The sequence below is a fragment of the Ascochyta rabiei genome, chromosome 4 (genome assembly GCF_004011695.2).
Source record: "Ascochyta rabiei chromosome 4, complete sequence".
NCBI lineage: Eukaryota > Fungi > Ascomycota > Dothideomycetes > Pleosporales > Didymellaceae > Ascochyta > Ascochyta rabiei.
In genome coordinates, this window is record NC_082408.1 from 1,172,348 (window position 1) to 1,186,438 (window position 14,091).

At 54.5% G+C, this 14,091-nt stretch overlaps 3 protein-coding genes across 3 annotated transcripts, besides 5 other annotated features; all 3 read left to right on the top strand.

Annotated features, from left to right (window-relative positions):
* Window positions 1-348: 348 nt before the first annotated feature.
* Window positions 349-1,998, top strand: EKO05_0002838 (RNA helicase; the record flags this gene model as incomplete). The annotated part of the gene is made up of 1 exon (XM_038945150.1): window positions 349-1,998. The coding sequence occupies one exon, from the start codon at window positions 349-351 to the stop codon at window positions 1,996-1,998; it is 1,650 nt and encodes a 549-aa protein (XP_038801409.1).
* A 1,181-nt stretch (window positions 1,999-3,179) lies between these two features.
* EKO05_0002839 (uncharacterized protein) lies at window positions 3,180-4,568 on the top strand (the record flags this gene model as incomplete). Its single annotated transcript, XM_038937899.1, has 2 exons — window positions 3,180-3,870; window positions 3,934-4,568. 2 exons carry the CDS (start codon window positions 3,180-3,182, stop codon window positions 4,566-4,568), a joined length of 1,326 nt encoding a protein of 441 aa, XP_038801410.1.
* A 378-nt stretch (window positions 4,569-4,946) lies between these two features.
* Window positions 4,947-4,995: a tandem repeat.
* Window positions 4,996-6,643: 1,648 nt separating this feature from the next.
* Window positions 6,644-6,712: a tandem repeat.
* An 18-nt stretch (window positions 6,713-6,730) lies between these two features.
* Window positions 6,731-6,770: a tandem repeat.
* Window positions 6,771-6,836: 66 nt separating this feature from the next.
* Window positions 6,837-6,924: a tandem repeat.
* Window positions 6,925-7,414: 490 nt separating this feature from the next.
* On the top strand, window positions 7,415-9,673 carry EKO05_0002840 (Forkhead transcription factor; the record flags this gene model as incomplete). The annotated part of the gene is made up of 1 exon (XM_038945151.2): window positions 7,415-9,673. One exon carries the CDS (start codon window positions 7,415-7,417, stop codon window positions 9,671-9,673), a length of 2,259 nt encoding a protein of 752 aa, XP_038801411.2.
* Window positions 8,909-8,950: a tandem repeat.
* Window positions 9,674-14,091: the final 4,418 nt, after the last annotated feature.

Here is a 14,091-nt window from a genome sequence, read left to right on the forward strand (position 1 = left end):
CGTGGTTGCCGTCTGGTGAGAGGTGTGTTAGCGTGATGTCGCTAGCGTCACGTTGTTAGCGGCCCCGGCGTCATTGCGCCGCGACGCCGTTACCGTGGACATTTTGTTATCGCCTCCAGAAATCTCTGTAGGAAAACAAATTCTGCCGTTCTAGCCTCTTGTCCTCCGCTAGGGCAGCCTTTGTGTATGTACTAGGTTGTGAAAGCAATGAAGACTATTCTACATTCTCCCTCCGCCCGCTCGTTTGCTCCTTTTGGCCTTGCAGCACGTCTCTCTCTATCTACTAACACTTTGGGTTGCTATAGCACACGTCACCTCACCTGCAACTACAGGCACATCTCTACCACCATGCCTCCACAGCCCAAACGCAAGTGGCACCGTCCCAGACCCAACGGTGCTGCTCCCAACCCCGCGGCCAACCCTCTCTCGACCGCCGCCCAGCAGCCAAAACGCCCAAAGGTCGAGGATGCAGTACAGCAGAACGGAGGCCCCACCGGGCCTGTCGACGTCAAGGCCATGTACAGCACATCTGCCGGTAACGTCGAAGCAAAGCGATTCTCCGAGATGGCGGGTGCACTGGACCAGTCGCTGCTGAACAGCCTGGACAAGATGGGCTTTGAGTTCATGTCGCCTGTCCAGCAGAAGGTTCTCACCGAGTTGCCAAACATCACGTCCGACTGCATTGTGCAGGCCAAGACCGGTACTGGCAAGACTGTCGCTTTCCTGCTGCCTGCCATTCAGAACCTTCTCTCTGGTAATGCTCCTCCCCGAGGCAAGGTCGGCATTCTGATCATCTGCCCTACCCGCGAGCTGGCGCTGCAGATTGCGAAGGAAGCGGGAGGCGTCACTGCCTGCCTGCCGCGCAGGATGGAGACGCACACTGCCTTTGGAGGTACATCCCGTGCCTCCAACCTCAAGGCCTTCATGAACGGCAATCCTACTATCCTCGTTGCCACGCCTGGCCGACTGGACGACATTCTCGGCGAAGAAGAGGTCCGCGAAAGGTTCACACACGTCAAGACTGTCGTTCTCGATGAAGCAGACCAGATGCTTGACGCTGGATTTGCGCCGGCGGTCAAGAAGATTCTCCGTCGTATTCCGCCAAAGAACGACGGATGGCAGGGCATGTGCTTCTCCGCAACCATGAACCCAGATGTTATGGATGTCGCCAAGTGTGTACTCTTCCCTGGATATACTACGCTTTCTACCGTGGACCCCAATGAGGTTCCAACCCACGAGCGCGTCCCACAGTTCTACATCACTGTGCCCTCCGTCACTCAAACCTTCGCTGCCCTCCTGGCTTTGATCGAGCAGGAGTACAACAAGAACTCCACCGACTTCAAGGTGATTGTGTTCGGCACGACTGCCAACGGCGTAGGCTTGTTCTATGATCTGTACAAGAACGCATTGCCTCAATTCAGGCTCTTTGAGTTGCACAGCCGCATGTCGCAGCCTGCTCGAACCAAGACAACCCAACAGTTCAAGGATGCTACAAGCGGTATCCTTGTAGCTTCCGACGTGGTTGGCCGTGGCATGGACTTCCCTAATGTCGGTCTTGTTGTTCAAGTCGGTCTTCCTTCGAGCACCGAGCAGTACGTCCATCGAGTCGGTCGTACTGCCCGCGCTGGCAAGGACGGACGTGCTGTCATTGTTCTTTCTGAGCAGGAGTCTTTCTTCCCCAAAATCAACAGGACTCTGCCACTTAACCCTTACCCCGTGGACATTGTTTCGCAAGTGCCCAAGCACCAACCGACCGTCACCAGAGCGTTCACCAACGTTGAAGAGGAAGCCAAGGCCAAGGCTTATCAGGCATTCCTGGGATATAACAAGACGTTTTTGAAGAAGTTGAAGTTGTCACCTGCCGAGCTTGTGCGCCTTGCGAACGAGTATGCAAAGGCCATGGGCTGCCCAGAGCCGCCTCTCATTGAGAAGAGCACAGTCGGCAAGATGGGCCTTAAGGGTGTTCCTGGTCTCAGAATCGGCTCTCGAAGGTCTTAAGCCACGAACTGAGCCTGTCTAGGCAGGCGCGTTCAATACCGACCGCGTCAGAAACTCGTTATCAGCACAAGTAGTATCTTTCGACGCCTCTGTTTTCCTCTGCAGTCTGTTGCATGATACCCGGCGTTCCTGGAAGACGGCGTTGCATACTGGATTTCATTCTAGACCGAGCGGCCCATACGAATGTTGCGGACTCGTACTTTTCAATAGAACCAACATAGACGTACTACCTCAATAAGTTGGAGCCGGTTTTGATGTGGCTGACTTCTCTTTCCCAGACGATTTGTGAGGACGTAAGGGAGACCCAAAGAGCTGGACGCGTAACACAGGAAGCATGAATGGTTTCGCCACCCAGTCACTTATGAATATTTCCTACATCACTTGTTGGTATGCTGATATTCGGCTACGAGGCTTAGAAGAATCGGTGATGCTGTCCTCTTCTTTTGGTTACTTCTTTCCCCACACAACCCTCATCCTCAGCAACCCATGTTCCCCAAGAACGTTTCAATGAAACGTTTTTCGACGAAGCCGAGGCACATGTCGTCCTTGATGTCACACATACATTGGTGCAACCATAACCATCAGAGCATGGAAGGGTGGTACCTGCATCAAGACTCTGTGGTACCACTCCCTTCGCTAGCTCATCCGATTGCGCAGGGTCCAGACACGCAAGCGCGCATCCTCGGCACTGGTATCGTCGTGTCCGTCTGCCGGGTTTTGATCGTCACCGTGTTGGTGGTGCTGGATACGTAGGGTGAACCCTCAAGGCACATCCGAGACTTCGTGAGCTATTGAAGTGCTTTGAATAGCTATTGTGCGAGGCTGCCAATACATCATGACGACTGAGAGCACCGGTAAGGTGAGCCAGACCTCGAATCTCCACTGAATGGGAGCTCCATGCGGCATGTTTCGAGACCTTGTGTGCCTTCACCTCGACCTAGCTCAGGGACAAACCTCATGAGCTGACGTGCAGCTGTTGAAGCCACTCAACCGGTGAATCTTGGTCTACATGGTGCGATTATTAGCAAGAGGCAAGAGCTCCCTTGCTGTCACTCAAACAGTCATCAAGACGAGTATATAGCGGCCTCAACATCCACATCAGGTAGCCATCCAGCAGCCCACTCTCGCTTCTTTCATTAGCTCTTTCTGTCTCTCGTTCCATTTTCGAGCAATTGTTCAAGATGCTCGTTCCGTTCTTCATTGCTGCTATTGCGGCTATCCCTGCCGTACAGGCCCAGGATGTCACTGCCTCCGTCACTCGATGCACAACTCGCTTTGGCATGTTCCCTGCACCTACCGGAGCCTCACTCGACACCTGGTACAACTATGCGACTACCACCAACAGCTTCGCGGTGACAAGCACCACTCAGGAGACCACTACCGTTACTCCTTCAGCAACTACCTTCACCGATGTCGTCAACATCACTTCCACATTCTTCACTACCTCGACGTCCGTACCGGCCGCGGTCGTAGTCCCTACAGCAGCTGGCTTTTTCCCGCTCCTTACCGCCATGGCCACCCCCGCTGCCACCCCCATGGGCCGCTACAAGCGTGCTCTCATCGGATCTCGCTCGGAGCACATCCACAAGGTCAAGCGCCAGACCGCGCCCGGCAACACTGCAGGCTTCATCGTGTCTGCTGATGGCAGCACTTCCAACCTCAACCGCATCTACCCTCAGCGAGTCGTCTGCCGTGTTGCAGTTACCGTTAACAGCACTGCGACCACCATCGTTACCGGCCTGCCCAAGACGGAGGTTCTGGTTCCGGCTACTGCTACTGCTGTTAGCACCGCGACGTTCAGTGTCACCGAGACAATCATCGAGGTTGTGGCTCGTCCTACCACCTATGCAGCCTGTGAGGCCAACAACGTTGGTAAGTGCACTGCTCACTCATTCATGTTTCACCAACATCAGTGTCCCTACTAACTCCGCCAAGTCTCTCATGTCCCCGGCTTCGACAACGAGCAAATCTACTTCGACCGCATCGTCTTCCGCCCGACCGAAGGATTCCCCGCCGCCAACAGCCTCGTAGTCAACACGACATCTGCCATCAACTGCTGCATTGCATGCCAGAACCAGCCTTTCTGCGCTGGTTCCTTCTACGCACCTTCGCGCCAAGCGTGCCACCTGCAGCTGACCCAGGCAGCGCCCGCGCCCGCGCCTCCCTCGCTGCCAGCCTCCAACTCCAGCCTGCTCATCGCCGCGGCCTCAGGCGCGCCCTACCCGATTCCCGGAAACGAGACGGTGATACTGTACGCAACCGCCAGCGGCATGGCGCCCTCGGGTCTCTCGACCATGGTGCCCATCGCAACGCCCATCTCGGACGGCGGTATGAGCATCCAGCCCATCTCGGAGCCAGCCAGCACCGGCACGCCCTCGAACCCGGGTAGCGGAACCTGCTCCATCGGCTCGCTGAGCCTGTACCTGGGCGTTGCGCGGGGCCAGAAGGATTTCCCAGAGGACGTGGCGCTCAGCTTCTCCAACGGGCCGTGTGGTCGCATGAGCATCGATTTCGAGGCTGTTACGCCCGAGACGAACGATGTGATTGCTAGGCGCATGATTAGCATCTAAGGCCGAGACTGTGCCTTTCCAGGACGAGGAAGGAGGGGAGGAAAGCAGGGACAAGGCGGTGATGCATGGAGGACGGTTGTGTAAAAGGCGATTAGGGTTGGGGTGGTTGGAGTCCCCTTGTATCCATGTCACTCATTCACGCTCTGGATTTTTTCTTGGCTCGCTGTTTTGGATTCGCTGTCTTGGATTGCTTGAACTCTGTAAGACTTTCACTTCTAGACATATTTCGTGGCCGACGACGGTCTTTTTGCTGGATAGTCAGGCTTGTAGAAATTTGTATCGCATTGCATTGCATAGTACCACGACGAGAGATTCTCCGCTTGCTTGAAACTGAGTGGCTTTGTGCATCGCGCAGGATGTCCCCGGGGGGTCTACGTAGTGTGTGGTGTGGTGTTCTTTGTGTTCTTTGTGTGCTTGGAGTATGTGTAGATTCGTGGCTTGAGTAGTTGTGAGGATCCTAAAGGACATCCCTACCTAGCCTTGCTGAGATGCTATTTCTGGCATGCGGTGGGACCACGCAGACAAAGAGACAAAAGAGCCAGTAACGGTCACTGGCGGAGGTCACTGGCAGCCTGGAGTTCGCATCGATGGTCGTGTGGATCTGCCGGGCCGGGTGGACAGAGACAGACATGCATGGTGCGCTGCGAGCAAGGGAAGAAGAGTGGATCACGACAGGGCTGACTGCATCGTCATCAGCCGTTCGGTAGTGTTGCTATGGAGACAGTTGTTCATGTTGAAGATCACCGGAGAGACAAGCTCGTGAGCGTCCTCATTCTCGAGCTGTTCACGCGGTGGGCAAGACAGGTGACAGGACAGGGGATGAGATGGGATGGATGGGAGGTTCCAACACGATCCACGGAACAGGCTCTGCTGATTTGGACGTATGGGCGTGTGGAGGCTCGAGCGAGGGTTTGCTGAATTGCAGTCAGATGCGCGGACGGATTCAACGGAACCCACTCCGGGATCGTGATGATAAGGTTTCGCTTAGGAGCTGATTGTGGCTGGTGGCTTGCGCATTGCAAGTACGAGCGTTGGCGCAGGTGTACGAGATTTGAGAAAGGAGAAGTGACGGGGATGTAGATGTGCAGTCCGATTAGACAACGGTTCAGGCTGCATGACGAACGGCGAATTAAGGAGATGTACGTTGAGAAGAAGCTGGTACTGGTAGCGACCAGTGTGGCCCTCGCATGAACCTGTCATCTGCTAAACAACGGTGTGATGGAGGGACCCGCCCTGATGTCACGGGTCGTGGACGTGCGGGCGTGTGCACGTTTGAGTGTTCTCTCTGAGGGGACAGTGAGGATCGCATTGTCATGGAGTGCCGAGATGCAGCAGGCGATTTCCGGTGATTGCCATGATCGTCCTTCTAGACCGCAGCGAGGCATGGTGGTGCTGGCTGTGCTGGCTGGTCCCTAGTGCTGGTTGGTGGTGCTGGCTGGTGGCGCTGGTTGGTGGAGCTGTGAGCTGCAACCAGCATGTCCCGCGTCGTGGCTTGTCGAGTTTCATGCTGGCCCAGGCTCGCGAGTGGAGGGCAAGTGGCACACGACAGGGCCCAGGCAGTGCAGCAGAACCGCTTTGCGCTGCGCTGGTCGTTGGCTACCGGCTGTCGTTGACGACAAGCGTCGCGGTGCGTTGTGCAGCGCTAGTCGACGACGGCCTCGCAGCAGCAGACAGCCGTTGACGAAGCTGGATCTGCTCGCAACAGGAGCAGCGGGCTCATGACTAGACGACTACCTAGTAGATGACTACTGTGTGGATGACTACTGTGTACTATGTAGATGACTAGCTTGGGCCGCGAGCGACAGGCGCCGTGAGCGTGTGTGCGCGCGTCCGTGAGCTACCTAACAGCTGGCTAGCCTGCGAGCTGGCCCGACGTTATTCCTGGCCGCCCTGTCGCCATTCCACAATGACGCGCGATCGATGCGTGGAACGCGCAGGGCCGGCGCTGTGATTGGACAGACCCCCTTGCACGACTGCTCCTTCCCTTGCGGCATCCGGGCCCGCCAAGGCAGGAAGGAGCAGCTGCGGCTGATTCCCAGTCGCTCTTGACTTGCTGCTGTACCGGTAGCTTGTAGGTAGCCTGTAGCCTGTAGCCTGTAGTTTGTAGCTTGTGGCTTGTAGCTTGTAGCCCGTATCTTGTAGCCCGTATCTTGTACCCCGTACGCTGATTGCTGGCCGCTGGTCGCTGGTCACTGGTCGCTGATACGCAGCCTGTTCCCCCACGTTTGCCCGTTGCACCCTCCGTCCCAACGCGCCTGCTCTTGGTGTACACAACACGACAGAACACAACACAACACAACACGACACAACACAACACAACACAATACAACACAACACAACACAACACAACACAACAAGCGCACCATTTCCGTACGCAAGCAAAGCACACGCTCCGCCCGCCATCGCCGATCAGGCCATTGCCCACGGATCTGCCGTCACTGGCTGCCTGTTAGCGCCGGCAAGCGAGTCGCTCGGCCGCTTCACATCGCTCTCCGCACAGGCAAGACAGCAGCCCACCGCCTCGACCGCGCTCCTGCCCTCACCGCCGCTCCCAAGCACTACCCAACTTCCCAGTCTCGACGTCGCATGACAGACAGCGCCCTCCTGTCTGCATTCACCGCCCAGACCAACACATCCAGCACACCTTCGCCAACGGTCCGCACGGCCATCGTCATCGCAATCTCCTGCACCTCCTCATTCGCCGACCGTGCTCCGTAGCCTGGCCTGCCCCGTTTCGCAAATCTCTACGCGACTTCACGCGTCAAAGCGTCTGGAGAGACTATACAAGCTCTCCAAGCACGTCGGCCGTCTCGCATGTAATGGCAGCAGCGCGCCGACAGCCGTCCATGCAGATTTTTCAGGATCCTGCACCACCCCACGACCACCACGAGGCCGCCGCCTACGACCCGCGCTATCTCGACGCCTTTGTGAGCATCGTCGACGTGTCCAACGACGCCCACACCCTCCTCGCCGCCCCGTCCTCTCTCTCCACCAAGCCGTCGCCGCGCAAAGGCCAACACGACTCCAGCTCACCCCTACGCAACGTCCTCGGCGACAAGGGCGTCAACGTCAACCTCCCACCACCCAGGGAGCAGCGTTTCCGCACAGACGCGCCCATGAAGACGCGACAGCCCGAGCAACCGCACACCATGGCGCCCGTCCACCACTGGCCTGGCCTCCCATCCTCCCAAGCGGACAAGGAAAACGCGTACCCCTACTCGGACCCCAAGATGATTGCCATGTCAGCCGCAGAGCCACCGGCCAAGCAAACCTGCAACAACAAGCGCGCCTTGATGGATACAGCGCCATTGCGCGATCGCAGCAAGAAGCAGAAGGTCGCCAAAGAAGTCAAGATCGAAGAATCCGAAGGACCCCTGCCAGAGCCGGACGACATGCCTTCCGTCGAGGACGACGGCAGCAAGCCCTCGTACAGCTACGCAATGCTCATTGGAATGGCCATTCTCCGCGCTCCGAGTCGCCGTCTCACTTTGGCGCAGATCTACAAGTGGATCTCAGACACATTTGCATTCTACCGCAACTCGCAAGAGACCGGGTGGCAGAACAGCATCCGCCACAACCTTAGCCTTAGCAAAGCCTTCTCGAAGCAGGAGCGACCAAAGGATGATCCTGGAAAAGGCCACTACTGGATCATCAATGCCGGTTTCGAGAAGCAGTACCACAAGGTCAAGTCAACACGCCGCTCTACCAACCCTGACGGATTTGTCCCAGCATACCCCAGCGACCTGCCTCGCCCTTCCACGTCAACGTCTGCTAGCTTCCCACCCATGAGCTCGACCAAAGGGTTTGACTCAAGCAGATTCCCAGAGCCAGACGAGACTGAACTGCCAGATTCGGATGCTACTATCCCGTGCTCAGACCCTGCTGCCCATGACGGCCATGACTCGATGAACATGCCACCGCCGCGCACTATGCCATCCTCACCACCACCAGCTGACATCCAGTCATCTCCGCCGCCGCCCGTCTCAAGGTCGCGCTCTGTTCGCGAGGATACCCCACCACGAGCACCTCGCTTCCCTTCCAACAGCCGGTCAGGTGGACGCCGGCGCAAGTTCAACGGTCTCGGTGACAGCGGATACTACTCGTCGATTGAGTCATCTGCCATCAAAGGCAACCCGCTTGGACCACTTCTCACTTCCGAGGCAGATCTCGATCGACCAAGCATCAAGAGGGGACGTGCTGAAGAGGAAATTGCCCGGATACGTGGCTCCTCATACGACTCCCCGTCCAAGGCTAGGCATCACATGAAGCAGCCGAATGCTGCCCAACCCATCTCGTCGCCCTTCCGCCCAGGTGACAAGATCAGTGGAAACCCACTCACCCCTGCCATCGTCTTCAAGCGTCCTGCCCTGCCTCCTGCCTCCGCATCGCCGAACACCAATCTGCGAAACCACAGGAACAAGATGCGGGAGCTCGTCGGCGGCTCGCCAGACAAGAGCTTGGCGATGTGGGCCGACACTTCCTTCCTCGACGCCAAAGGCTGGAGTCCCGCTGTGTCGATCCCCAACGAAGAGCATGTCAACCTTGTTGGCGAAGGTTTCGAGAGCACATTCGACATCTTCGGGGATTTCAGCTACAACGAAAGCCCTCTCAAGCGTAGCATGAGCATGAAGCGTCCCCGCATGGAACGCGCTGTCACCACCAGTGGTGTTCTTGCTGACATCACTGGCTCCAAGGGCAACATGATGAACTCGCCCACCCCCAATTGGAAGATGGCATCTTCTTTCCTCAACATTCCTAACCTTTCACCCATCAAGGGCATGTCACCGCTGAAAGCTCCGCAGCTGAAGCCTTCGACATCGACACCATTGGCAGGCCTTGGGCTCTCTCTCCCCGGACCGAACAAGGAAAACGGCTTGCCTGGTCTTTGCCCTTCGCAGCCCTTCAGCGCTCCTTCCACGCAGCAGCAGAGCAAGGATGACGACGACATCTTCCATCTCCTGCACAGCGATGAGTCCGAGCCTGGTATCGATCTGCTTCAAGGGTTCGAGAAGATCGGTGCGCGTCCGTCTGCTGTTGCGCCGAACGGATCACCCAAGAAGCTGTCGCGACCTGGTCTGACTCGTAGCAGCACTGTTCGATTCTGAGCTTGCATAACGAACGTGGACACCGCTCATCTTCAAAATGAACCACAGCCGGGGTTTGAGCGTTGTCGCTGAGTAGTAGCCGCCCGCGAGGCTGGCTCCCAGCGACGACTCAACATAGCCAGGTTGGTGGAACATTTGAGGCTGAGCTGTCTGCACGCGTATTGCTTGATAAAGCCTACATGATACCCCCTTTCGCGATCCTTTCTATTGATTGGGTGCTTTGTCCTTCCCTCCCACATCACCTCTCAGGCCACTACCTACTATCTTACTCTTCTTCGAGGACACTTGGATACACACTTTGGGGTCCATCTTCTGGATAATCCTCTCTTACGATGTCACGACGAATGATACCCACGATAGCAATGGCCAGGCCCTTCTACGTATAGCGCTTTAACCCCATACTGGTTCATATCGGACACGGCGTTCTGGTTCAAAGGGTCTCGTGGGCTCGCATATTACCCTGTGTTTTCTGTGCCAAACTAAGGCAATGGCGTTTTCCTGGTCCGATTCAAGTGCAGCAGCACGGTAATCCCATATACTTTATCCCAGCATGTTTTCTCAGCAGCAATAGCGGAGTGATGCGATGCATCAGCAGTTCGTTCTCGAGGCTGGACGCACGTCGGTCATAGTTACCTGGACAGCGATGTGCTCGTCTCGTCTGCTTAGCGAAATGTAATCTTTCGACACTCTTCCAGTCTATGCATGCTGCTGTCGTCTTTTGTGATCTTGTTCGTTCTACTAACAATGCACATCAGGGAGCTGTTTTGAGTCACAACCAGTCCCTGCATCCACCTCTCGTTCCTTCTCTCCTTGTACCCCTTAGCCTGGCAGGCTTGCCCGATTCTAGCACGAACCTTGCTTTTTGCGATTTTACGCCAGCGGTACATACCTGACCCATATCCCTCAAGACCATCGCATACGCCAGACAACATTGACTCGCAGTCAACGTTTCAAATGCCTCTGCCAGTGACAAGGCTGACCAGCTCGCGCTCAGCTTTCTCGGCTCGATGCAGTGAGGTGGCTGTGGCTGCAGCTGCAGGATCGTATCACCCCGCCTGTGAGCGCCAGGCTGCACGCACCGTGGGCGTTATGTCTTCAGCCTGATCGCAATAAGATCTCTTTCTCCTCAGCTCTGCGACACGAGTCCCTCATACGTTATGGAGCCTCTGTCTGTGCTCAGTGTGGCGATGACAGTCTATCAGTTCCTCGACTTCGCAGCAAAGATCGTGTCTGGGACATGGAAAATATACAACAGCAATCATGGTCGTGATACTAACCAGATGTCGCACCTCAGGACCATCGCTAAAGATCTTACAAGGCTGGGTGGCAACGTTCGGACATGCATACACCAGCAAGCTGCGCAGCCGATCGACCCTAAAGATGCAGCGATGTCAGACCTCGGCGAAGAATGTGATGAGTTAGGCCATCGCCTGATCGATGCATTGAACTTATTGCACAAGCAGGTGAAACCGAAACGGCAACAAGCTTAGGACAGTTTTCGTATCCATCTACTCACAGTATGGAATGCCGACGATGTCGATGCTCTCAGGCAGGACTTGGAAAGCTACAGACAGCAAATCACTTTGCACCTCATTGTCTCTCAGCGGTCTGTACCCGCATCACCACGTATAAGACGGTCAAGTATTGACAGTGCTCATTCCACAGGATTCTCATCTCAGATGCGAAGCACGAACAGATACAAGCAATTAACACCACAAGCAGCAGCCAACTACAGGCTACCAATGCCAATATCAATCTGTGTTCACAAACACTGGACAAAACTGACAAACTGGACAGGATTGACAATGATCCTAGCATTCTAGCAGCTGTTCAACACGCCTACAGCGGTGGAGCACCTGGCATTATGTCCGCAACGTCGCTTTCCAAAATAAATCAGATCCTGGAAGCAAACGACACAGGTAGAGTTAGCCAGCTAGTTCTTCACAAATGAAGCTTCAAAGAAATCAGTCATCGGCACGAAAGAGTGGCTCTTGCACATCAGAAGGCGTTTGAGTGAATATTTTTACCACCTACTAAAGATGCAAAATGGGAAAGTTATTCAGACTGATTACGAAATGAAACAGACCCCCTGTACTGGATCACGGGAAAAGCTGCAGCTGGCAAATCGACTTTGATTCGTTTTGCACTCGGTCATCCGCAGACACATAATCTTCTGAGAAGCTGGAGCCAAGGAACGTCACTACTGACGGCACCCTTCTTCTGTTGTGTTTCCGGAACCCCAATGCAGACGTCACACGAAGGCATGGCCCGATCACTCCTCTACCAAATCTTGGGACAAGCGCCAGAGTTGATCCCTGTCGCTTTTCCATACAGAGTGTTGGATGGGATGCTTTTCGGCACGTTTATCTTTGGACAAGAATCATGGTCTTAGTCATGGAACGAGCTCATGGAGGCTTTCAAACGTGTGATACAGCAAAGTATCAAGAGCTACAAGATCGTAGTGTTCATCGATGGCATGGATGAGTTCCAAGGCAAACCTACTTAACTTGTCGACTTTGTCAAGGAAATCCAGATGCCGGAGGTAAAAATCTGTGCCTCCAGTCGACCCTGGAACCAGTTCCAAGATGCTTTTGGACATGGATTACATCTTCGCGTCGAAAAATTGACCTATGATGACATTGAGCATATTGTTAGATCCTGACTAAGCTGTAGTGCTGCATTTTCTAACTATAAGAAAAGCGACCCTGGCTTCTTAGCTTCTTTGATTAGGGAGGTTTGTAACAAGTCTGAGGGCGTATTTCCGTAGGTTCCTTTAGTTTCCAAATCTCTTCTTAAAGGCCTTTTAGACGGCAAGAGACCACTTAATCTGCGCAAACGTCTCGACAGCCTCCCGACAGATCTTGAAGAACTCATTGGAAAGAATCTTGGTGGTTCGGATCCCTGGCATGCTGAACGGTCATCGCAGCTACTTCAGATTCATCGAGCTTCTCCAGGACCACTGACATTACTCGACATGTCTATCGCGGACGATGACCACCTATACTTTGCAATCAACGCGAAACAGAAACTTTTGACACCACAAGAGTCAAATTCGAGAGCGGCACTGATGAAACGCCGCATCAATGCGTGTACCAAGGGCTTACTCGAAAGCAGACACCCATAGCATTCAGGAACCCGCAAACGTCGAAGTCAATTTCCTTCACCGGACCGTGAGGGGTTATCTCGAACGTGCCGATATCTGGCAGAAGATGTGTGCTACAACTCCATCATTGTTCTCATGTCATGTGCGGTTGTGCAACTGTTTTATTGTGAGGCTCAAGAGACAAGATCAGCTAAGCGACAGCTTCTTAGACTGGTGCCAGGCTATCATCAATGGAACCGAGAATGCCATCAGAGAGACCAAAAATGATGTTGTTTTCAGAGCCAAACTACTGGTTTCGCTCGATGAAGTTTATGCGGATCTCATGAATGCAGCAACGTTTGAGTCATCAACTCCAGCGCTTGTTGACTTCGTAAATGGGCTTGGAACCGATCTGATCAACGTTGCCGTCCGCTGTGATATGTATGGTTACCCTGTCAATATTTTCCAGTCATGGCCTCGGGATCTACAAAGTCGGGTTAAGTCGCACTGTTTGTTTTTGGCTGTGAATATCAAGTACGAGGACAATCCACTCAGAGATGAACCGAGCATCAGAGCCGAAGCAAGTCCACGTTCGGTGCATTTCCTCTTAGAGTCTGGTGCAGACCTAAATCTCATAGTTCCAGAGTTCGAAATCAACGATGCCAGGCATTTGATGCGGGAGTATTCTACAGGTTCGGCTTGGAATCAGCTCCTCGAGCGCGCAACTGACTACAGCGACGAGTGCGACGAGAGACGAGACGGAAATTTGCGCCACTCTCGGGGAGTTTGTTCTTTTTTTGGAACTGATCTTGGAAGCCGGGTGCTTACCCAATATCTCAGAGAGACCGCCAATGACGCGTCTGAGAGAGTTGATAAGGCAGAGGAAAGAGAGGTCTTGGAAACAAATGAGCCGTTGCTTCTTCTCGCACTTCAGTAATAAGCGACTGCTACTGTCCTCTGTCTGATATCTGTATACCAGGAATGTCTTGGTAGGACGCTCTCATCTTGCACGCAAGAATATATGCGACATTTCCATCAGGGTCCTCAAATCTTTCAAACCCACTCCAGTAAACTACAACCAACTAAGATCCATGCAAAAGCCTGTACTCACCTAACCACACCAATACCCACAGCGCCACCTCGATCCCATCCTCTACCACCACAATCCATCTCTTTCCCCCAGCCCAAAATCCTGCAGTCCGTACATCCAACCATCCGCAACACCGAAACCCCGCACTAAACACCAGCAGCCGCGAGCTCGAACAGCGCCAACACCCCAAACTCCCTACCATCCAGAATAGACAGCGGTGATGTACACGTAGGTCTCCACTCCATG